This window comes from Eschrichtius robustus, chromosome 1 (genome assembly GCF_028021215.1).
Source record: "Eschrichtius robustus isolate mEscRob2 chromosome 1, mEscRob2.pri, whole genome shotgun sequence".
In the NCBI taxonomy this organism is placed as follows: domain Eukaryota; kingdom Metazoa; phylum Chordata; class Mammalia; order Artiodactyla; family Eschrichtiidae; genus Eschrichtius; species Eschrichtius robustus.
Window position 1 is genome coordinate 74,481,270 of NC_090824.1, and position 24,732 is coordinate 74,506,001.

Below are 24,732 nucleotides of genomic sequence, written 5' to 3' on the forward strand. Positions count from 1 at the left end.
TAGGCTCTTGTTTTCATGTCTGAGGTTCCCCTCCAGTTGTCATTTTTTTTTGCAAAACAGTGATGTCCAGAACTTTCTGACCAGCCCTTCCCATTTTTTCCACATCTCTTTGATGACTTATTAGGCAAGTGCTTCTAGAGGAGGGATCATCTAGAATCCTATCATTGCAGTTCTACAGTATCAAAATAACATTATGATCTAATAGAATAGCATACAGTTTATAATTGATGGAGATAAAGGCTATTTGCTTGTGCATACCTAATTTTAAAATCACAGCTCCAGAACTCTTATTTGATCTGTTTAGCACATTTATCTCTGGTAAACTTTGTATATGCCTTTTTTCCCCCCTTAAAATCACGTTTATTTATTCAGAGCATATATGTGCTTTGTTATTCACTGCAGAGCATCTTTGGTATATGTGCTTGTAACACTTGCTTTTAAGTTGAAAATAAAACAACAAAGAGAATGTTTCTTATATAGAACTTGCAGTGGTAAAAGCAAGTACTTGGGTTGGCTAGGCCTGTGAATTTTAGCTATTCATAGTATTTGAGGCGTATCAGAGAATCTCTTCTGTAGGTTTTCCCTCCAGGGTATAGGATTTTATCGTTTTAAAAATATTTGTTTTCTTATTACAAAAAGTAGTGTGTATTCATTAGAAAATTTTTGGAAAAACTGGAAAAAACAGGTTTTTGTTTGTTTTATTTGGCTGCGCTGTGCAGCTCATGGGATCTTAGTTCCCCTACCAGGGATCGAACCCGGGCCCCGGCAGTGAAAGCACCGAGTCCTTACCAATAGACCACCAGAGAATTCCCTAATTTTTTAATTTTTTAAAATTTTTATTGGCATATTGTTGATTTACAATGTTGCGTTAGTTTCAGGTGTACAGTAAAGTGAATCACTTATACGTGTATATCCACTCTTTTTTAGATTCTTTTCCCATATAGGCCCATTAAACAGGTTTTTAAATCACCAGAAGTCCCACAAATGAAAATAACCACAGTTGATATTTTGCTATATAATTTTCCAGTCTTTTCTTTGCCTATGTATAAGCTTAAGATATCTGCAATTTTCAAATCTTTACCTTCCCTCCAACCTGGTTAACTTTTTCTTCTTCTTTTTTTTTTTTTTTTTTAATTTATTTTATTTATTTTTGGCTGCGTTGGGTCTTTGTTGCTGCACACGGGCTTTCTCTAGTTGCGGCGAGCGAGGGCTACTCATCATTGTGGTGCGCGTGCTTCTCATTGCAGTGGCTTCTCTTGTTGTGGAGCGCGGGCTCAGTAGTTGTGGCTCGCAGGCTCAGTAGTTGTGGCGCACGGGCTTAGTTGCTCCGTGGCACGTGGGAACTTCCCCAACCAGGGCGCGAACCCGTGCCCCCTGCTTTGGCAGGCAGATTCCTAACCACTGCACCACCAGGGAAGCCTCTTCTTTTTTTTTTTTTTTTTAATTCTTGAGCATCTGGATAGTGATTTTTTTTTTAAGACATTATTTTTTTAGAGCAGTTTTAGGTTCACAGCAAAATCATAAAGGTACAGAGATTTCTCATATGCCCTCTGCCCCCACATGTGCATAGCCTCTCTTAATATCAACATCCCGCACCAGAGTGGTACATTTTTTACGATGGGTGAACATACACTGACACATCATAATCACCCAAAGTCTATAGTTTACCTTAGGGTTCATTCTTGATGTTGTACATTCTGTGGGTTTGGGCAAATGTATAATGACATGTATCCATCATTAGAGTATCATACCAGGGTATTTTCACTGCCCTAAAACTCCTCTTTGCTCTGCCTGTTCACCCCTCCCTCCATCCTCTGCCTTTTTTTTTCTTTTTTGTTAAACTACAATAAGTCGGCTTCTTTCCGTTATTTTGATACATGCCAAGGAGCTTTTCCTGAAATTCGTGGAAAAGGTTTTCTTTTGGTTTTCCTCATTTTGTAATTTAACCTATTCCAGGTCATTTAATTATGAAATTATTGATTATTATAAGCACCACATTATTTATTAATATCTTACAGGTTACTCTTTAAATCTTTGCTGAAGAATCTGACCTGTCACTGAATATCCTAACCCTAGTTCCTGTACACACACCTGTAATGCAGGTCTTTATTCTCTAACCCAGATATGAAATGTTATATATTCAAAGATCCTGTTAATCAAGTGATCATGGAGTAAAGTTTTATGAAATATGTGCAGTCTTCTAGTTCATTTTGTAAGTTTCTTTTCTTCTTTTAGTTACAGAAGCAGAGACTAGTTCAGTTTAGATTGCTGGAATAAAGAAATAAGAGAGGACCTCGGATTAGAGCTCACATCATCTGCTTTATTTGCACTAGTTTAAATACTGTTAGGGTAGCACAGGTTTTTGTGGATCATTTAAACCTTTTGTACTGTATTGTACGTATCTGAAATATAATTATCTTTAGGCTGTTTTCTAAACTGGTTCACATCAATATTTGCATTGCTACTCTGTGTAATATTTTAATACTGGTAGGAAACATAGAGGTCTTCCAGTCCATCCCTTCCATTTTCCCAGTCAGGACACTGAGACCCAAACTATTTAAGTGATTTACCCACGGTTACCTTCCTTCATGGAATGTAAGTGAACATTTTTTCCAGTTTTACATGGAGTTGTTACTGGGAATGACCAACCTGTGCCCCCTGCAGTGTAAGCATGTAGTCTTAACCACTGAACTGCCAGGGAAGTCCACAAGCTTTCGTTTAATAGTAGAGCTTATTTTTCTTTAAAATAATCTCACCTTGAGCTCCATATATAAAACAATTGAGAAGGCCCATTTCTGAAGCCATGAGCCCTGAAAATCGTTTCTCTTAAGTACTTATATCATGAGATTATTGTTTTACGAACTGGTATATTAATCATGATGTTTTGGTCAAAACTAGTGGTGTCAATAGGCAGTCCAAAAAAATGGACACTGCACACAGTGAAGTCTTGGGCTTTGATTCAGTGACAAAACATTTTACAGAAATAAACGTACTTTGTGCTAGACAATTTGAAGCTCCTGGTAGTTATTTTACATTTATTTGAATTATTTATAATATGTGAATTGGCTTTGTGATATTAAAAACATTCCAGATGTGCATAGCAGGAATTATTAACATGACCCTGACCCTTAGGGCGTTATATAGTCTTTTCTTCCACATAGACGTCAGAGAGATGAATACAGATACGTATTGAGCAGCTCATATATGCTTTGATCGATTGAATTTTAGAAAGCAGTCTTGAATGAATGTTCATGTTATGAGTCTGACTTGGTTTTCTTTCATTTGATAGGAAAAAGCGCCTCTGTTTCCGAAGAGAAAGGTGAATCTGATGATGAGAAACCAAGGAAAGGAGAAAGACGATCATCCAGAGTCAGACAGGTAACTCAGTTACCTCTGAAAGCATCTTTCACCTCTTTGGTTACTGCCTTGGATATCTCCTCCTCCTCCTCTTTTTTTCCTCAAACTATTTCAGAGTTGGTATCTCTCTAGCTTTCCGTACAGTCATCTTCTTTCTCTTCGTAATCATTTTTCTTGTTTTTTGTTTTCTAATTTATATCTGTTCTGGCCTTCGGATTTTTTTTTTTTTGGCTATGCTGTGAGCATGTGGGATCTTAGTTCCCTGACCAGGGATTGAACCCACGCCCCCTGCATTTGGAAGCGTGGTGTCTTAACCCCTGGACTGCCAGGGAAGTCCCTGGCCTTCGAATTTCTAAACGAATATATAAAAAAATAACTGTGAAAGTTAGCAGGCTGGTCTGTATTCCTAAGGCAGCACATTATTAGAAAAGATATAATTCATTATTCAATTAAAACCTTAAAGCTGTATGATACAGTGTTAAGTGAACAGTATACAAAAGTATATGTATAGTGTAATTACAACTGTGGAAAAGAAAAAATGGGAAAAAATTAAATATACCCCAAAGATGATCAGAATAATCACATTTATTGATAATAGGTCAGTCCCACCCCGCCCCGCCCTCCCCACACCCTTTCTAGATGTTCAGTTTATATTTATGTATTTATTTATTTATTTATTTTTAAGAGTCACTAAGGAAGTGAGGCTTCCTCTTTTTTTTTTTTTTTTTTAATTTATTAATTTATTAATTTATTTTTGGCTGTGTTGGGTCTTCATTTCTGTGCAAGGGCTTTCTCCAGTTGCGGCAAGCGGGGGCCACTCTTCATCGTGGTGCGCAGGCCTCTCACTGTCGCGGCCTCTGTTATTGCGGAGCACAGGCTCCAGATGCGCAGGCTCCGTAGTTGTGGCTCATGGGCCCAGCTGCTCCGCGGCATGTGGGATCTTCCCAGACCAGGGCTCGAACCCGTGTTGCCTGCATTGGCAGGCGGATTCTTAACCACTGCGCCACCAGGGAAGCCCTATATTTATTTTTAAAGCTTGAAGCTAACAGATGAAGTACTAGCAGTTTCATTATTGTATTCCTTTTGGTCACTCTGTTTTGATTCCTGTAAGAGCCCATACTAGTCACGCGTGTCTCTTGTCGCATTTGTTTTCTATGTTGCTGAAAGCATATATCATTGAGTTTCTTCGTCCTGTGTGTGTCTTGCGAGATACTTTGTCTCCTCTGTTGATAGTGAGCAAACATACTTGGAACCATTGAATATTTTTTCTTTCAGGCAAGAGCAGCTAAACTCTCTGAGTGCATCCAGGCTGCTGAGGAGGAAGAGGATCAAGAAACACCTTCCAGAAATCTGAGGCTCAGAGCAGATCGAAATTTGAAAACTGAGGAGGAAGAAGAAGAGGACGAGGAAGAGGAAGAAGAGGAGGAAGAGGAGGAAGACGATGATGAGGGACAAAAATCTAGGGATGCACCAGTCCTGAAACAGTTTAAGGAAGAAGAGGGGGAAGAGATGCCCAGTGTAAAAGTGGAGGAGGTAATGGATGAGAGAGCCCAAACTATAAGATCCCAGGAACAGGAGGGGTTAGAGAGAGGAGGGAGAGTTACAAGGTCCCAGGAAGAGGCCAGAAGAAGTCATCTGGCCAGACATCAGCAGGAGAAAGAGATGAAAACAGCTTCTCCCCTTGAGGAAGAAGAAAGAGAAATAAAACCTTCAAAAAGCTTGGAGGAAAAATCCAAGTCCCCTTCCCCTCCTCGATTGACTGAAGATCTGGAGAAGGCCCCTGTTGTGCTACAACCAGAGCAAACTGCCAGTGAGGAGGAGACTCCCCCACCTTTACTTACCAAGGAAGCATCTTCTCCACCACCTAATACACAACTCCAGAGTGAAGAAGAAATAGAACCCATGGAAGGCCCAGCCCCTCCTGTCCTGATTCAGTTGTCTCCTCCTAATACAGATGCTGAGGCCAGGGAGCTCTTACTGTCTCAGCATACTGTGCAGTTGGTGGGAGCTCTGTCTCCTTTGTCAAGCCCTGCAGACACCAAAGTAGAATCTCCAGTAGAGAAAGTGCCAGAGGAGAGTGTCCTGCCTCTAGTCCAGAAAAGCACACAAGCTGAATCCTCAACCCAGAAGGGTCTTGAAACTGAATCAGAAAAATCAGCTCAACCACTCCCTCTAAAAATCGAGGAATTCACACTGGCCAAAGGGATCACGGAGGAATCTTTGGAACAGAAGGAAGGCAGGAGGGCTTCTCATACCCTTGTCGCAAGCCACAGATTGAAACGGTCAGCTGACTCATCCTCTAGCCGATCCTCCTCATCTTCATCCTCCAGTTCTAGATCAAGATCTCGCTCTCCTGACAGCTCAGGCTCTCAGTCTCATTCATCTCCAAGATCCAAGCAGAGAGATGTATCTCAGGCAGGTACTCATTCCAACCCTCGTGGTAGACCCAAGATGGGCTCCAGGTCAACATCAGAGTCCAGGTCCCGTTCCCGTTCCCGTTCTCGTTCACGTTCAGCGTCAAGCAACAGCAGAAAAGTAAGTGTGGGAGAATCCTGGGTGCATTGATGTTCTGTCTGTACTGCAGTGTTTTTCAACCCCTGGAGAACCTATCATGATTTCCAGCAGAAAAGCTTCCTTTAAGTCCCCAGTTCAGTGATTACTTTCTTCTCATTTCAGAGTCTCACTTTCAACTCATTGATTCCTAAGTTGGGTCCTTTTTCAATTTGATTCCCTTTGATTGCAAAGAAAGCTGAATCCATACCCATTTCCTCTGCTAGACTATAAACTTCTTGAGGGTATGGACGTGCCTTTTTACGTGTGTATCCCAGTACCCAGCACCTAGTTGGGAGTTAATAAACAATTTGTTGCGTAATCTAGGAAGTCAGGGAGGTCAATAAGTCAAACAGGAATAAACCTAGGGAAAGATTTAAATAAAATCTTGGAATAAAAAGATCCAACGTATTAAAGTATTAAGTTGGAAAACTCAGTGGTCTACTGAATATATGGCATATAAAATAATTTGCCTTATGTGTTTCATTTCTTTAGTCTCTGAGCCCTGGAGTCTCCAGGGACAGCAGCACCAGCTACACTGAAACCAAAGATCCCTCTTCTGGTCAGGAGGTTGCAACTCCACCATTGCCACAGCTGCAGGTCCTTGAGCCAAAGGAGAGGACTTCCACCTCAACGTCTATCCGAGTGAGGCGTATGAGCCAACCTGAGCCAGCTGAAAAGCATGTGACCCAGAGGTTACAGCCTGAGCGGGTAGGGTATTATGCCCCTTCCTTAGAGGGAGACGGAGGATTAAGCATGATTTTCCCTTTTGTCTTAGCTATAAAACTGAAAGTGCAGTCTGGATAAGGTTCAATAGGAATGGAGAAGGTTGGGGAAACCTGTTAGAGTCTACTTTTATTTCCAAATCCCTGGTTCATGAAAGTTCTCCATGAGGCTGAGCAGCAGGGTTCTCATCTTCAGGGCTCTCAAGGTCAGTTCTTCCTCAGAACATCTCCCTTTTTTCTGCCCAAAAGGAAGCCTTTTCTCAGTTCTCTCAAGAATTCTAATAAAATGATTTTTGGCATAGAAATTCTGTAAGCAGTATTCCATTCCACTTTCTAAAATGAAATAATGAAGATAAATAGGGTTATGTTTGGAGCTGGTACTGTGTATGTTGTGCTCTGCCTTTTACCAGCTCCACGTTAAAGAAGAGGAACCAAGCAGATTTAAGTACGTTGCTATGTTTGTTTTGCTGTGTTTGTCCTGACAGGGGAGCCCAAAGAAGTGTGAAGCTGAAGAGGCAGAGCCGCCAGCTGCCACACAACCCCAGACCTCAGAGACTCCGACCTCCCACCTACCAGAATCAGAAAGGATTCATCACACTGTGTAAGTGATCTCTCTCAACTGGGGGATAACACTCCCAGTTTGTGGGCTAGTTCTTGGCTCCCTAGGGTTCTTTGGCTAAGTCCTAGTTTCATTATAGAACGTGAAGGCAGAGCTTTATCTGGACTAAGGCTAGACTTCAGTTACTACGTTGCGAGTTGCCACCAGAACTCTTAAGGTAGTCTGAAAAGTGGTGGTGAGAGCAAAAGGAGCCCCATATCTGGAATCATCTGACCAATACAGTCTTCCTTTAAGGAGGAGGCAGCAGAGGCTTCTTTTTGTAAACTCAAGACTGTGTAAGGGAATTGACTCAGGCATTTTAACTCAGTCTTTAACTCACATTTACCAGCTACATGTGAGCCTGGGAACACAGTTTAATAAAGGATGTTGAGGATCTACAGAGCAGCTTACAGGAGAGTGCTGTTTTTTAGTTTTTTTATTTTCTCTGGTTATAAGCTATCATTTTATTAAGCACAGTCTATTCTAGTTATCTCCCACAGCGTACAATACAGCAAAATATGAAGTCCATATCAAGTCAGAAGTTTATTCCTTCTAAGACCCTTGGATTGATTTTACCATTTATGCAGTTAACGTGAATTTTTTATTCCTTATGTGTAGTCCTAGAAAAATACTGTCATATCAAATTAAATTTGTAATTGAACATGTATGTCATTCATTCTTCTGAGCTAGGTGTTACAAATTAAGAAGCCATTGAACCAAAATTCCTGGCTTCAAAGTCTCATGGGAAGTGAAAAAGAAAAGCATTGTGGAAATAAGATTGCTTAGCTTTTAGACATCAGGAATCCTGTACTACTTTAGTGAATGTCCTGTGTAGACAGTTGGCCTAACTTTGTTCCATGATTGTTTTAATGGCATTTTAACACTAATACTATCAATATGATTTTTCCCTTTATGTACATCTAATAATTTATATTCTTCTTAGAGCTTCAGACTATCTTTTGCCTCTGGTTTTGGAGGGTGGTGGGCAGTGACATGGTTTATTATCTCATTTTCTTGAGACTTTAACAATAATTATGTACTCATTATTATAGCTTTTGCCTTGCTACTGTCTATTCTAATATTCTTGCCTCTGCTGCCATCTTGTGGCCATTACATTTTTGGTTTGAAAGCTAAAAGTTCACTCTATTGCCTTTGAAAAAAGTTTTTGTTTTTCCATTTTGGAATGGGTACATTATCCTTTGGAAAAGGGTTTTTCTTCTAGGACCTTAAAGTGAAAAACCAGCGGATTCTGGAAGGTGTTCAGGATTCCCCAGCTACACCATCGATGAGGAAATGGGGTGACACCTTCCCTTCCCTATCCATCAATCAGAGATAATGTCTGCCTTTCCCTCCCCCATCCCATGGGAGTATAGCATGTCTTTTCTGTAATGGCGGTTTCAAAGTAGATGTTGACAACCTGCTACTAATTGGGGCTGAGGAAGTGCCTCCTGTGCACCTTGAGAAGCAAGTAATTTTCTGAAAAGCTCCTTGCTTGTCCTAAAATCCTGTGGGTCTCTGAGATCCTGGCAACAGAGTGGCACTTTATGCTGTTTTGAAGCCCCTTTATTTAATGGATTTTCGCATGCAAGTCCAGGGCAAATGAACCCTGGAGTCATATACAGAGTTTTTCTCCTCAGGTAAATGTGGCTTTGATCTTCATTTATGACTGAGGTCATCTAGTCACATTGATTCTGGCAAGGTGATAGCAAGTGGCACCTTGGGCAAATATTGAGATTGTCCATTGTTGCCTAGGCAAGCTTCGGTGGAGCAGCCCATAGGTTAGAAATGCAGTCTGAGCTCAGAAGTGGCTCACACACATCCCTCTTACTTGCTTTCCTTCTGCCTACCTTCCACATGGTCTATTCAGCAGCCTAACAAAATGAGATGCCCAAAACCCATAGGCTCTTCTGGCACTGGATTTGGTAAATGAATCTTTGAGAAGTTTGCCTGCATTTCTGGAGGCTGTACTAAACTGATTCACAACACTCCTCCTGGTCTTTCACCCCTCTAGAGTGCTAGTGTTCAAACTGGTGATCTCTGGAGCCCTGGCCAATTTTAAAAGTGGGATCAACAGTGAGTGCCAAATGGAAAAGACCATTTGTGGCTTAATCTTGGTTTTCCTCTCTATCTCAACAAGAAGTCACATGACTTTTGAAAAGCAGAGCTGGGGGCCTGTTGATTCAGTAAAGTGTTAAAAAAAAAAATTAGACTTCAAGGACCTCTCACCACTTGGAAGAGATTGCCTAAATTTTTTTTGCTGTGCTTGGTTAAATCCGTTGTGATTCTGATTGTGCCCTGAGGAATTCTAGGTTTATGAGGTAAAGTATCTTTTTCATTTCTTGGGTCAGGAATTTGTGAGCCCTCAGTTCTGTTTCACTTGCGCCCTGTTCCAGAATCTAGTCCTCTGCCTGCTTATAGATACAACAAAAATTTCCTCATACAGCAGAAAATAATGGTACTCTCTTTTTACATTAAAAAAAAATAGAGGAAAAAATAAAAAAGAAAGGGAAAGGAAAAACTTTGTCTAGGCAACTGTATCATCCAGTAGTAGTTAATTCAAACCCCAACTTTTCTAAATACAACCTTCCTGTGTACACAAACCTTGCAGGCAATAGCAGTGTTGGGCTCTTGGCACTATGCTTATTTGTCCTTTCACCTGAGTAGGAGGAAGGAAATGGTCCTTTAAGCCAGTATGACAGTGTAATTGATACTCCTCAGGGGACCTACAGTGCCAGTATGCCAAATGATTCATAATTTTTAAAAAGTAGAATTTATTGTTATCAATAGAGTTTGCTCACTGAGAAGTTGGTATCTAAGGACACACCCTCTAAAACCATACCGACCTCGGTTATCTTGGGACTAGTATGCTCCTGAGGGTATTCTATGTTTAAATCTCGCTGCCTAAGGGTAGTCAGATCCCACTGTTTCTTATTAAATTTCACATCAGGTCCTCAGCTCCTTGTGAATTTTCTATAGTAACTAAAGTTCAAACATACATGTCTATAGAAATTTCCCTTTCCATTAGTTTTTCTGAATCTCATTCCTATTCAGATGTGAACTCTAATGTGATGTTATTAGCCCCTAAGGAGTTCTCTCCTTTTCTATTGGGCTACAAATGCTTTGTGCACTGTTTAATTTGGGTAGCTATCACCCACCCCTAATCCCCATGCAGTTTCACTTATTTTTTCGAAGGTATCAGAAATATTTGTGGAAGAATTTAAATAGTGGGAAAGGAGATGCCTTTTGCATAAAAGGGACTACAAAGAAAAGCTGCGTGGGGCTCTGACGCATAGCTAAGAAGGCTTTGGGAGTAGTCCTGCAAGTAGATTGAGTCCCCTTTTGGAATAATTTCGAGGCTTCCTCTTTTTCTTATGAAAATAAAGTTTTGGGAATTCTTAGGTCCCACAGGTTTGATCATGGGGAAATAGACAGCACAAACTCACTGTGTCTTAAGAAGGCCAAGAATAACGTCATAAAATTCTTATTCTTGAAAAAAACGAGATAGAATTTCCAGTTGAAAGAAAATTCTTCCTCCAGGGATGCCACTTTTGGAGAGACATATTGGCAGCTGAACGTATTTTAGGACAATTGATGGACAGGGAACATGTATTTGAGGATGTTTGAAGGTAACATTTCTCTGTAGGATAACGGTGTCTGTGGGAATTCTATCCAAAAATACTTCTTAAGAAGAAAACCTTTAATTCAGCAAGGATTTACTAAAATATCCACTTGGTACCCCCAGTGACAACCTAATTGGGAAATATTTACTGAGCGTTTCTTTGTGTTAGGCCCCAGGCTAGGGGTCAAGGGATGCAGTCTCTGACCTTGAGGAACTCTGCAGGGTAGAGGTGAGGGGCAAGTAAACCAGCAGGTACTAGACAGTGATGAAGGCATTGCTGAGAACCTGTCAAACCAATTAGTGCCTTTACATCAGAGAAAGTTCAGTCTACTCTTTGAGGATGCTCAAAAAAAAAAAGCTCCATAGGTGTCATCAAATGAGATAATGGCCTATTAAACGTACATGGGTTTTATGCATATCCTTACCTTGACTTGGGGTGTCTTCCAAGCCAGACTCCTAAGAGCAAACCCTTATCACACTGTTCGATGAGTTAGGTATTGTTATTACCCCCACTTTACAGATTAAGAAACTGATACACAGAGGGGATCAGGAACTTGCCCAGTATTATGCTACTTGTGTGCGGGTTGGGGCCGAGGCCTGGATTGAGACCTAACCAGTTTGACTCCAGAGCTCTCAACCTTACTGAGCAGCCAGGGACCACTCAGTGAAAAGGAACTGTAGCGTGATGTATAAACGTGACTGCTTTATTAGCTTGCAGTTGACGTGTAAGTTTAAGATTTTAAGCAGCAGGGAGGAAATTTCAGTTTTGACTAAACGTTCTGGTATTACAAATGAGATAATACTAAGTTTTTGGTTAAGTACACAGAAGCTTGTCTTAGTGTTAAACCTTTACTGCCACTGGGATACAAAAGGAGCACCTTTGCAGTCAACAAATGGGCATTTTGAGCATCTACTGAGTGCTTTTTTGAATGGGTAGAGGCAGCTTCCCATTTTACGTTAGTCTGAAGATGCCCCTGATAAGAAATTTCCATTTAGTTCCCACTTTCTGCCCAGCAGGTCTGCACACACCCCACCACCACCACCCCTGTCCCCAATAACAGTCCTCTCATTTCAGTTTCTTATCTACTTCAGAGCCCTCATTTTGGAGCCCTTGCTCCAAGAAGTAAGTGGCCTTCATGCTTCAGCTACCCAAGGTCCCCTTGCCCTGTTTATCCTTTTCCTTTCTGGCTCCTGCAGACCCTGGGGCAGGGTGACCTTATTAAAGACTCTGTGAAACAAAGTTGTCTGTCTTCTCTTCAGAGACACCTCTCCCCTCCTCTACTGGTAATTCAAAATGGAACTTCCTCCTTATCCACTCCTCCCATCTCCCTGAAGAAAGGACGGGTTGGAGTAGTAACACGTGGTCATTGCTCACGGTGAGCAGCCAGTTACCATACAGTGATTGGATAGTGCCAGATCTCATCCCACCTCCCCGCCTTGAACCAGCTGATCTGGTTTCAGTGTTCTATGCCTGGCTTCTCAGGTAGAGGAAGGTGGGCACATACAAAATTGCTCGTGACCCTCCCCTCTGTCTCTTTGCAACTTTGGCTTTATCTTCCTTCTTGTCATTTTTCACTCCCAGCTCTGCTGTTTCCTTTCCTTATATTCCCTGGAATCTTCCAAGCAAGCAGCTGTAACTTTGTATGTCCTCTCCACCCAGCCCCCTCCCCCGCCCCCGTGGAAGAGGAGGAGAGAGCACCCTCTCCCTGTGGGGTTAGGCCTCGGTAGCTGTTGTAACCTGAGAAAAGAAGGAAAAAGGCCAGGCCTTTTGAGCCAGCTGTGAGCTCCTTGTGGCCTGCCAGAGGATAAGAGCCTTGCTCACTCAGCGCCCTCCCTCTCTTCTTTCCCCTCCCCTGCCGCAGCAGGGCCCTCCCCCATCCGCACACACGGGCTGCTGGGTAAGTGGCAAGATGGCTCCCCTGCATGTCTCCGGCTGATCGCCGCCGCTCCGCCAATACAATAGAGCCAGCCACTACCAGCAGCCTGGCCCTCTTCCTCCTCCTTCTCCAGAGAGACCAATCCAGCTGAATTCGGGGTTTGCCGTGAGGACTTAACGCTTATCTCTTAAAAGCCAGATCTATTTTAGCCTCCCCTCACCACCACCACCACCTCCCCTTCCATTTACCATTTTTTGGATCCCCAGTTGCTGCATCTCGATTTTCTCTCTCTGGATCGGGTGGTTGGGGAGGAGGTGGTGGGATCTTGGGACAAGGAAGGTGTTTTGGGTTTTTTTTTAATATTTTAGGATTTTTTTGTTTGGTTTTTGTTATTTCTTCCATTCCAGAAAGGGATAAACAGCACTTCCAGGGGGAGAAAAAAAATCATGTTATCAGAAAGCAAAGAAGGGTGAGAGCTTCACATTTCCATGTATCCCTTTTCCCCACCGCTCTAGCCCCTCTCATCACCTTTCTCTTCCCCGTGGCTTTCATTCCGTCTTACCGTTTTGATTTGTTTTCAGTCATTCTGCTTTCCCCCTTTGTCCTTCCTGCCCGGTTTCTAATTGGCCCCACTTGCCCTCTCTGTGTGGGAAATAGGTATTTTTTGGATAAGACTTTTCTTTAGATTTAGGCAGTTGAATCTCGTGTTTCTGTGGGAGCCTATTAGCTGGGGGCACATTTCCGATTTTCTCCTCCCCCCCTTCCCATGCATCCCTCCCTGCCTGCTCTGGGGAGGCTGTTCTGACCTCTGAGTGTCAGGCAGCCTGTCGAGAATGCCGAATTTTCTGGTGATTATCAGCCTGGGGAGGCTTGCTTTCCCCTCTCTTGAGACTTAGGCCCCTGATCATCTTGATTTGATTTTTTTTACCCCTCAGTGTTCGGGTGGTAGTGGGGATGAGATTAGAGACAGAAGTTCAGGATGAAGACAGAAAAAAGAAGATGGGAAGATAGTTTATCTGAAGTGAACCTCTGGGATCGTTGCCTGCAATGGGAGCTAACTTGTGTGATTCAGAGGGGTGGGGGAGTGGGTTCAGCGTTTGTGAGGGGAGGATGCGTGGTGTAGGGGAGGGTGTGTCCTGACTGGGAGGCCTGCTCTCTTTATCTCTTGGAAGTTGGAATAAGGGAGTGGGAGAAACTGGGCGAAGGCCGAATGTAAGAACAATTCCTACACCTCTGAGCAGGTAAAAGTGGCCTGGTGCTTCTCTGAGCTTTCATACTCTGTCTGGCAGTTTTTGTTTTTCCTTTTGGATTAGAGAGGGTCCCTGTTGAAGCCTGAACCCTCGCCAGCCTTCCTCTCCCTGCAGCCCTCACCCCCACCATTTCTCCATTCCTGGTGTCTGCAGACCCTGAGGGTCAGTAGGCTTTTACTTACTAAGCAGTTGATTAAAACCAAGGTTGGGATCATCTGCCACAGCCCTGGCTGTTCTTTCTCCTCTTTTTAAGGAATCAGGCTTCCCTTAGTTTCTCATGCAGTTTGGTTAAATAAAGGTGTCTGCGCCCAGGTCTAGGGAGGCCACGGGGTTGTGGGCAAATCACAGTTACTTTTGAGGGACTTTGCAGAGAGGGATATTTCTCCTCTTCATATAGGGGTACTCTGGTGAATTATCTAAGAACATTGGAGCCCTGACCCCACACATCACAGCTTTATCCCATCTGGGCAGTGGGTGAATGTGGTTGCTGTGATCTGTGCTCTTCCCCCTAGGGAAACCGTTTCCTGGTTTTCCTGGGGGGACAAGGTCTCTAGTCTGATCTAAAAAGCAGCCCTCCCAATCCCACCCAAGTGATGAGGCATGGGGGTTTCCTTGACCCAAAACCTAACGTCTTGCTCTCTCTTCCCCTTGGTTCTTTCCTGCCCTTCCTTCCCAACCTCTCCCCATACTGACAGTGAGGAGGAGAAGGAAGTGACCATGGACGCAAGTGAAAACAGACCTGAAAATGAGGTTCCAGAGCCCCCCATGCCTATTGCAGACCAAGTCAGCAATGATGACCGCCCAGAGGGCAGTGCCGAGGATGAGGAGAAGAAAGAGGTAAATATCCAAGCCGCCTGCTGGGGTGGGTGGGCAGGAGTGGACCTGGGGGAAAGCATAGAGTACGCTGGTGATCCCTCGTACACAGTGAGATAGCTTAAAGAAGGGACTAGGCAAAGACTTGGATCAGGATAGGGCCAAGGGAGAATTCGCTGGTTTAGCAAGGGAGACCCCTTGTGATGGGAACAGGCCTCCTTTATTCCCCTTTTCTTGTTGAGGAAGTAGTGCAGGTGGGGAAGTTTGTAACCAGCGGGAAAGTCAGTTAATGGCCCTTTAAGACCCAGGCTCAGCTTTCCCGGCTCCCTTCTCTAGCTTCTCCCTGTGGTAACCCCTCTAGCTTTCCCTCCTTTTTAAAAGTGTGTTGGAGATCAGCGCCATCTAGTGGGCCATGGTGGTTCTCAGCTGACCACCATGCTGAGGAATTTTTGTTCCTCATCTGCCCCCTAGTGGTCTCATTGCAGAGATGTAGCTACTTAGAAGCCAGCCCCTGGGGTTATCCCAAAGGCCCCTTCCCCATTTTTGTGACCCCTCTACTTACTTTTTCGTCATATATCTTATCTTGTGTCCTGAGCCCAATTCAGGGGGCTCCCCCCATCAGAGCCAGCGAAGTCTTCTTGGCTCTTAAAGTGATTAGAGCAAGAATTAGCTGGGTTTGGGAGTAGGGTAATAGGGTGGGAGGGACTGTTGTGTGTGTAGCCTTTCTTTGGTGTGTGTTGCGGGGGTGGGGGCCGGTGAACGTGATTTGATGTGCAGAATATTATTTATTACAAGGTCCTTCTTCCCCGTAAAACTTTGTCCAAGTACCTCATGTACGGTAATCCGCCCGTAAAATATAACCCTGCCCAACTGGCCAATCGCTGATGCCGCCTCTTCCTCTGGACCCACCCGCTGCTACTGAGCTGCCCAGTCAGCCGAGTCTGCTATCCAGGTGTCTTGGCCAGAGGGGGGCATGTGTATGGGATCCTGTGATGGGCCCCCTTTTGCCTCCCTGCCTTGCTTACATCAGGGGGCCAAGAAGAGCACTGTTCTGGAGAGACTTGTATTGAGAAAGCAAAAAGCATTTGGAAAGGGGTGGACTTGCATCATCTCCCTCTTTGGGACACCCCAAGAAGAGCTTGTGTCAGTGCTGGGGCGCCTGCCCACACGCCCTTGCCCTTTTGAGGACTGTGGGTTGCCTTATTTGCTACAGACTGTTGGGATCCCTATCTAGGGCGCCAAGACCTCCTAAAAAGTCAATGTTTGTGATCACAGTGCCATGCTGTAAAATACTGAGTGGGGCTCTCGGCTTAAGCTGTGACGACTAGGAACCCTGCAGAGAAGTCTAGGGTCTGAGCCCAGAGATTTAAAGCTGATGACAGCCCAGCCGTGTATCACCACTTGCTCATCAGATGGACTTTCCTTTGGTCCCTGTTGTCCATGGTGAAGGGCAGCATATGTTGGTTGCTCCAACTTCTCCTCCATTCCTGGAGGCAGGGGCTCATCCACCCACCTGACTGGAACCGCTGTCTCAGCTGGAGTCCCTGAGGAGATGCCACACACCACTCTCAGAAGAAAAGTATTCTGACCCTGCTGCTGAATGTGTGCCAGGTCCTGGGGCTACCCACCTACTACCCCCAGGCTGCCTTCAACAGAGGCTCCATGATCCCACTTGGTGAGAGGACCCCCTCCCCAGTTACAGGCAGAGGAGAAAGGGACTCTGGAGTCATCACCTGGATTCCAAGCATTGGGTGGTGGTGTTGCTGCAGCTTGCCACTGATGGACATAGGGTCCTGCCTCTCACGATAAAAGGCCAGGACCATTTCTGCTACTTACAGGCCATCTCATCAGGGACTGCAAGATGATGCCCCTACAGGGCCGGGACTGATGTCTCTGCCCCCTTTCCCCCTGTACCCCTCGCTGAGCCTGGCCACCACCAGTGAACTGTCTTGACATCATGGAAACTGGGCAGCGTCCCCCCACACGTTTCCCTCCCGCCCCCCCTGCGCCCCTGGGAGGACTCTGGCAGTGCCGTGCTGACCACCACGCCGTGCGCCCACCTTTTTTGCCAACCCAACCCCCCACCAATTGCACAGCGCCTAGCAGGGAGGGCTCATTCTGATTGGACCGGCGGTTGACTAGATACAGTACACAGTGAGGTGCGATTGGCTGAACTGAAGATCCCAGGTGTGAGATGGTACCTGGAACATTTGTCATATTCCTAGTTTATTTTCCTCTTTATTTTCTTCTTCCTCCTCTTTTTTTAATCTTTTATTTTAATTTTTTTCTTTATCTTCTTTTCTGATTTCTTTATTGGATTTGTTTATTTATTTGGTTCATGTTTTTCCTGTTTTAATTAAGACTTTTTTTTTCTCACTAACTTACCCATCGAGAGCGGCCTGGCTAGGGGTCAGGCTGGCCCTTAACGGAGACCAAGGAGACTTGGTTAGACGACACAAACGGGGCTGGGGGGTGGATGGGGAAAAGGGATTTCATCAAGAGGGTTCCTGCCCTACCCTTTAGAAGGGTGGTAGGTCTTAGTTTTTCCAGAAATAAGCACTTAAATCTAAAAATGCTCTATTCCCTTTTTTGCTCTCTCTCTTCCTCTTTTTGCTCTGTCCACAGTCTTTCTCCCACTGAGTGTTTGGGGCAGAAACTTGCTCAAAAGCAGGTTTGGAAGTTTCTGGTCCTTGGCAGAGCCCCTAAGGCATAAGCCCTGTTTGGAGAAGAAACAGTAAGGCTCTGCTAGAGCTCCGTGCGGTGGTCAGAAAGTCTGAAACTCCCTAGGGACAGTCTGCCCTGCATAAAAACTTGTCTTTACCAAAGACACCTTTAAATTCTTTCTGCTGGCACTTGGCCCAGGAGGCTCATCTCCAGTGAGTGTGGTGCTGCCGTTTTCCACAGTGTGGTGGGCATCCGAGCAGTCTTACCGGTCTGCTGTCCAAGCCACTCAGAGCCAATGTCAGTGGATGTCAGGCTGGGCATTGAGAAGAGGAGGAGGGTTATGTTGTCAAAGTGCCATCCCAAAGTTGGTTTTCCTTGTTTCCTCGTGTTTTCCTCGAGTTAGCAAGGAAGACCTTAGAAGGACTAGGTGACCCAGCTCTGGACATAGCTTGTTGGGCTTTGCATCCTCTCGACCAGTAGAGACAGTGGAAGAGGGCATGACCAATGCTTTTAAAGGGCCGGGAGGCTACTGAAATTCTTCTTCCAGCTTATTTCTGGTTAAGCTAATACATAGGTGTGGTATGGACTAGATGACTTTTCCTTGCTGTGATGTTTGGTTTTATTTTTTTCTCTAACTTGCATTGATTCTGCTTCGTTTTTGCCGTTTGCCGCTTCTGTTTTGGTCTCTGTCTGTCTCTGTGTCTCTCTCTCTCTGTGTCTTTGGAGCCTATGCTAAGACTGCCCCATCTAACCTCTTTCCCCCCTCTCTGTGGGGTGTGTCTCTTTCTCTTTTTTTCCCCTTTTCTTCTCTATACAGAGCTCGCTGCCCAAATCATTCAAGAGGAAGATCTCCGTTGTCTGTAAGTCTAGCCCCAAATCCCTGATACAGGTCCGGAATACCATAAAAGTCAGAGTTGATAAAGAAGTAGATTCCCATTCTCTGTCAGTGGCATTCTTGTGTCACCCCCTGCCATCCCACCACCTCCACCCAGCAAATCTACATCTTTTTGGCATAGGTAGTGTTCCATTTTAAAATTCAGAACTTCACAAACAATCCTTGTTATTTTTCCCCAGTCACACTTCTTTCTTAACCCTAATGAGATACACCGTGAGATGTCTTACCGTTTCTTATCTAGTCCTCCTGCTTTTATTATTTCAGATGTCTGAACCCTCAGAACCAGGAGTGGGTTTGAGGGATTCCTATAAAATGCTTACCAGTTTATGCTTTATTCTAAGAGAGCATCTGAGAAAATGAGAGTGCCCACACCTCAAACAGTAACATCTTTAACATTTTCCCAATGAGGAACTCCAAGTTGACAAAAGTGTAAATAGGTCTTTATGACTTAAATATATCAATCTGTAGTGTGAAAATAACCTAAAGCATGACCAGGTCACATCATGATCTAAAATTAAATTAATTTGGCTTTTAGTATCACATAGTCTTGTTTTTCTCATTCCCATGTCGTCCTCAATCTGTCTTCCCCAGTACTTGAGATTTTTCTACCACTAAAAGTTTAAATTGCTTACCAGCCTAGTTAGCTCTCCCTTGTTGCCTTCAGAGATCAGTAGTTTTCATCTTTCAGGAAGTGGCTCCAGGCCTTTTATTGTTTACTCTGAAGCATGGTTTCCCCAGTCCCCAAATGTGGTTTCCTTAAGTTAACCTTTTACTAAAATTCCAGTCGAAGGCTCTCTGTGGGTGTTGTGGTGTGAACCAGCAGAGGGCCTGAGAGCATCTAACTGTGGGGTCCTATTTCTTGGGGACAGCAGCTACCAAGGGGGTGCCAGCTGGAAACAGTGACACAGAGGGGGGCCAGCCTAGTCGGAAGCGGCGTTGGGGAGCCAGCACGGCCACCACACAGAAGAAACCCTCCATCAGTATCACCACCGAATCACTCAAGGTGAGGTGGGAGGGGCCGGGGAAGGGAGGATGAGACATGACGTGGGAGTAGACATGGGCCCAGTATAACGGGGTGGGGGGTATCTGTGTCCCAGAGCCTCATCCCCGACATCAAACCCCTGGCGGGGCAGGAGGCTGTTGTGGATCTTCACGCTGACGACTCCCGAATCTCTGAGGATGAGACAGAGCGTAATGGTGACGATGGGACCCATGACAAGGGGCTGAAAATATGCCGGACCGTCACTCAGGTAAGGTTCCTGCACCCACTTTGCGGGAGGGGGCCATGGATGCAGAGTGGGCAACTGAGTGAGGAGCTAAGGCGGAGTCCTAGAAGGGAAGTCTGCCATCTGTGCAGAGGGTTGGGTTAGTTGGCCCTTGTAGGGTAGGGGTCAGCAGGGTACCAGATCTAACCTGTAGCCTGTAATAAAGTTCTGTAAGAACACAGCCACACCAGTTCATTTACTCTTTTTTTTTTGTTTTGTTTATTTTTGGCTGCGTTGGGTCTTCGTTGCGGTACGCGGGCTTCTCATTGCGGCGGCTTCTCTTGCTGCAGAGCACGGGCTCTAGGCGCACGGGCTTCAGTAGTCGCGTCTCATGGGCTCTAGAGCGCAGGCTCAGTAGTTATGGCGCACGGGCTTAGTTACTCCACGGCGTGTGGGATCCCCCAGACCAGGGCTCGAACCCATGTCCCCGGCATTGGCAGGCGGATTCTTAACCACTGCGCCACCAGGGAAGCCCAGTTCATTTACTCTTGTCTCCGGCTGCTCAAGTGCCATAATATCAGAGTTGAGTAATTGCAACCGTATGGCTCACAGAGTCTAAAATGTTTAATATCTTGCCCTCTACAGAAAAAATTTGCCAATTCCTGCCTTAGTTTTCCTCATGGCAGAGTTGAGGCACTACAAATCCCAGGATCTGGTGGAGGTGAACCTAATGATGAAATCTCCTCCCTAGTGGAAGAAGCATGTTAGGTTGACTTCCCACCATCTCTCCCCGAGAAACCAGAAACTGGAAAGAATGTACCTGTTTGGTGTTCAAGAATCCCTCTGTAGGGACTTCCCTGGTGGGCCGGTGGCTAGGACTCCACGCTCCCAGTGCAGGGGGCCTGGGTTTGATCCCTGGTCAGGGAACTAGATCCCACATGCCGCAACTAAGACCCGGGACAGCCAAATAAATAAATAATAAATAAATAAATTTTTTTTTAAAAAAAAAGAATCCATCTGTTATCTGATACCTTACAGGTGGTGCCTTCCGAGGGCCAGGAGAATGGGCAGAGGGAAGAGGAGGAAGAAGAGAAGGAGCCTGAAGCAGAAGCGCCTGTACCTCCCCAGGTCTCAGTAGAGGTGGCCTTGCCCCCACCTGTGGAGCATGAAGTAAAGAAAGGTAGGTGCAGCATTACGAGTGAAACATGCGGCCCCCTGAATTCCCAGAGCACTTTATTTGGACCTCTTTTATTTAAAGCGTTTAATGTTTTCTGCCTTGTGTTCTAGTATTTTACACATGTCTTCTAGTTATCAAGCTGCTTGAGGGCTAGGTTTGAATCTGTTTAATTTTTGCATCTCCATAATGAGGAGATCCGCCTGGACCGTACCTGGCACAGTGCAGGTGCTCAGCACATTTAGATGGGACAGTGACTGCCGGTAGGGAATTCTAAAGCCCTGCTGGAGGTGAAAGAGCCAGCATTGCTCCCTGCTCAAAGTCATTCTTGTGCTCTATTTGATAGTGACTTTAGGAGATACCTTAACTCGACGTTCCATTAGCCAGCAGAAGTCGGGAGTTTCCATTACAATTGATGACCCAGTCCGGACTGCTCAAGTGCCCTCCCCACCCCGGGGCAAGATCAGTAACATCGTCCACATCTCCAATTTGGTAAGTCATTTTTTTCCCACAGTGCAGCTTGGTTTAGAGTCTGAGCTTTGGACTCGTGTTTCTTAGGTTCAACTCCGGGATCTGCTGGTTACTCACTCATTGAGTGAGTTATTTAACCTCACAACCTGTCTCATCTGAAAAATGGGGAGAAAAAAGTATCACCCTGCAGGGTTGTCTTGAGAATTTGTAGAGAGCCTGGCCCATGATGTCTCAGTCAGTGTTACCACTCTTCTCACGTTCCTGATGGAGGGTTCCTAACCTCTCTGGCCTCACCCAGACTTGGACGCTATACTCCTGTGACAGTGGTGTGGGAAATCTTCAGACTAGTTACATGAGTATAGTTCTTGCCTTCTTTAAGACCCTGAAATTTCGTTTTCATTGGCAGGTTCGTCCCTTCACTTTAGGCCAACTGAAGGAATTGTTGGGACGTACGGGAACTCTGGTAGAAGAGGCTTTCTGGATTGACAAGATCAAATCTCACTGCTTTGTAACGGTGAGGGGAAGAAGCTGATTCTCTAGGTTGTGGCCTGTATTTCCTTTTGTGACCATCGTGGGCAGATTTGAGGGCACTGTGGCAAGTGGGAGGGGTTCAAGGCCTGTTATGACCCTCTGCCTTCTCCCTCCCTCTGTCAGTACTCGACAGTAGAGGAAGCAGTTGCCACCCGCACAGCTCTACATGGGGTCAAATGGCCCCAGTCCAACCCCAAATTCCTCTGTGCTGACTATGCTGAGCAAGATGAGGTAAGAAACCAAGGGAAAGGAAGGAGGGGGGTAGGGGCAGGGGAGGCTGTTATCTGCTAGATTCCAGCTGAGATCCCGGCCAAACCTGCGGTCACTGAGATTCCTTTTCCCTCCTCTTTGGTTCCTTCAGTTGAACCATGGGGCTCCAAAGTCTGTTCACTGGTACCTGGGCTCCTTTGGTGGGAGTGATGTCATCTTCATCCTGACTGTCCTTGTCCCTCCTCTACCCGCAGCTGGATTATCACCGAGGCCTCTTGGTGGACCGTCCCTCTGAAACTAAGACAGAGGAGCAGGGGGTACCACGGCCGCTGCACCCCCCGCCCCCGCCCCCAGCCCAGCCGCCACAGCACCCCAGGGCAGAGCAGCGGGAGCAGGAGCGGGCGGTGCGGGAACAGTGGGCAGAGCGGGAACGGGAGATGGAGCGGCGGGAGCGAACTCGATCAGAGCGTGAATGGGATCGGGACAAAGTTCGAGAAGGGCCCCGTTCCCGATCACGGTCCCGTGACCGCCGCCGCAAGGAACGCGCAAAGTCTAAAGAAAAGAAGAGTGAGAAGAAAGGTACTTAGCTATGGGGGGCACACATACTCAATAGTAGGTGGGAAAGGGACCCAGATGGGATGGGGCACAGTCATATGCATCAAGTCTGACTCACTTTCTTCCACCTCAGAGAAAGCTCAGGAGGAACCACCTGCCAAGCTGCTGGACGACCTTTTCCGTAAGACCAAGGCAGCTCCCTGCATCTATTGGCTCCCACTGACTGACAGCCAGGTGAGCGCCCACCTTCCTGCCTTGAGAGGCACTCTCAAGCTCAGGAGGAACCACCTGCCAAGCTGCATCAAGGCTTGGGAGTGAGCAAGGGGAGAGTCGTGTGACTACGAGAGTGAATAGGCCCAGGTATTGGCTTAGAATAATAAGGCAGAAGCTAAGCATCACAGAAAGAGGCAGTTTTAAGACCCAGTTGATTGAGTGGGCCATAGAGAAGCCAGACCCAAAAGGATAGAGGTAGACACGAGATGGGAACTCTGTGTGTGTCCCAGGAAGCTGGCGGTGCCAACCGTGCTTCTTGGAAGTTGATTTTAGTTAGTCGAGAAATCTGTGTTTAATAAACTCAGCCGTTTCTCTTTCTAATTTCTAGGGGTTTTAGCTTTTTAAATCTACGTTTCTTTGTGATGGGCCTTTTGGGAATTGTAGGCTTACTTATGCTACTCCACTAGAGAGAATAGAGATTTGTTCACATCTAGTTAGCTTAGGAAATACCAGAGGCCAGGCATGGATGGTGCCACTACCTGTCATAAAAGATGGCATAAAAAGATGAAGACTGGGAGGAGGGCTTGGGGCTCTGAGACAAGGACAGATGTGACTGCTGAGGCCCTCCCCCTTCCTGCATGACAGCAAGGCTGACAGTGGTCCCGAGCTAAGAGTGCAGGGTCCAGGTGCAGGGAGACCAGGTGAGACTCATGTGAGCAGGGCTGAGATTCCTGTTCTCTGCCTTCCCTGCCTGCTACAGATTGTTCAGAAGGAGGCAGAGCGGGCTGAACGGGCCAAGGAGCGGGAGAAGCGGCGAAAGGAGCAAGAAGAAGAAGAGCAGAAGGAGCGGGAGAAGGAGGCGGAGCGGGAACGGACCCGACAGCTGGAGCGAGAGAAGCGGCGAGAGCACAGCCGGGAGAGGGACAGGGAGAGGGAGAGGGACAGGGAGCGGGACAGGGGAGATCGAGATCGGGAGAGGGACAGGGACCGGGAACGAGGCAGGGAGAGGGACCGCAGGGACACCAAGCGCCACAGCAGGAGCCGGAGTCGGAGCACGCCTGTGCGGGACCGGGGTGGGCGCCGCTAGCCAGGAGAACACTAGGGAGAGCTGCAGGCATCGGCCACCCTGCCCCAGGGGGGTTCAGGCCACAGAGGGATAGGTACAATCTCCACCACCCTGGAACCAGGGGTCTTTCACACCTTTTGCCCAGTGCTGAAGTCTGGCTGCCACCTGTCCCCACATACCAAATGGAGCAGTGGGCATCTTCCCACCCTAACCCATAATCTGTTTCTTGGGACTTAGCCCTCTCCTCCCTCTCATTTCCCATGAAGTCTGTGAGAGGGAAGAGCTATGTTAGGGAGGGAGGTGGTTGGCCCAGAGGTGGGGAACAGCCAGGAGCCCCAAACCTCTCTCTTGTTTTTCCTCCATCCTGCTCACCACCTCCTTTGGTACTTGCACCCCCCTTTTGGGAACAGCCGGGGCCAGGACTGGGTCACCTATGAGCTGAATCAGCATCTCCTCCTGAGTCCCAGGGCCCCTGCAGTTCCCAGTCTCTTTGGTCCTGCAGCCCATGCCTCCTGCCCACCGGTTCCACTTTATATCCACCTTTTCCTTTTGTTCAATTTTTATTTTTATTTTTTTTATTATTAAATGATGTGGTCTATGGAAAATAATAAAAATCTGACTTAGTTTTAACTAGTGTGATTGAGTGGCTTTCCTTGGGCAGGGGCTGGGTGAGAGCCATGTATGTTGAAGAGGAGGCTGCAGCATGCAGTGCAACCAGCATTGCTTGCATTCCATACACTTAACTTAGGCTGCTGCTACCCGGAGCAGGGACTTCCCACCCTCCCTCCATCCCTGCCTCGGCTCTGGCCACACACAGCTGTGGATCTTCCTCACTGGAGGGCTGAGGGAAAGACGCCCTGGGAAAAAGGGGTGTCCCGGTGCTGTGCTAGAGGCATTTGGTCACCTGCTCACCACCTTCAAGGTGCCTCCCATAACTGCCACCAGAGGGCGGCAGCCGC

The 24,732-nt window shown here is 46.2% G+C and overlaps 1 protein-coding gene across 3 annotated transcripts in view; it reads left to right on the forward strand.

Moving 5' to 3' along the window:
• Window positions 1–24,403, forward strand: part of ACIN1 (apoptotic chromatin condensation inducer 1) — a 32,767-nt gene extending 8,364 nt beyond the window's left edge. For 2 of the 3 annotated variants that reach the window (XM_068547672.1, XM_068547693.1), the window contains 15 exons: window positions 3,290–3,378; window positions 4,633–5,892; window positions 6,403–6,618; window positions 7,118–7,233; window positions 14,672–14,813; window positions 18,271–18,313; window positions 19,218–19,351; window positions 19,446–19,598; window positions 20,592–20,733; window positions 21,074–21,219; window positions 21,605–21,712; window positions 21,853–21,960; window positions 22,194–22,518; window positions 22,628–22,728; window positions 23,468–24,403. In XM_068547672.1, the coding sequence (XP_068403773.1) occupies window positions 3,290–3,378; window positions 4,633–5,892; window positions 6,403–6,618; window positions 7,118–7,233; window positions 14,672–14,813; window positions 18,271–18,313; window positions 19,218–19,351; window positions 19,446–19,598; window positions 20,592–20,733; window positions 21,074–21,219; window positions 21,605–21,712; window positions 21,853–21,960; window positions 22,194–22,518; window positions 22,628–22,728; window positions 23,468–23,794 (3,410 nt within the window). In that variant the 3' untranslated portion in view covers window positions 23,795–24,403. The remainder of the gene's footprint in view (window positions 1–3,289; window positions 3,379–4,632; window positions 5,893–6,402; window positions 6,619–7,117; window positions 7,234–14,671; window positions 14,814–18,270; window positions 18,314–19,217; window positions 19,352–19,445; window positions 19,599–20,591; window positions 20,734–21,073; window positions 21,220–21,604; window positions 21,713–21,852; window positions 21,961–22,193; window positions 22,519–22,627; window positions 22,729–23,467) is intronic. The other variant, XM_068547683.1, reaches the window with a different exon arrangement.
• The last annotated feature ends 329 nt before the right edge of the window (window positions 24,404–24,732 follow it).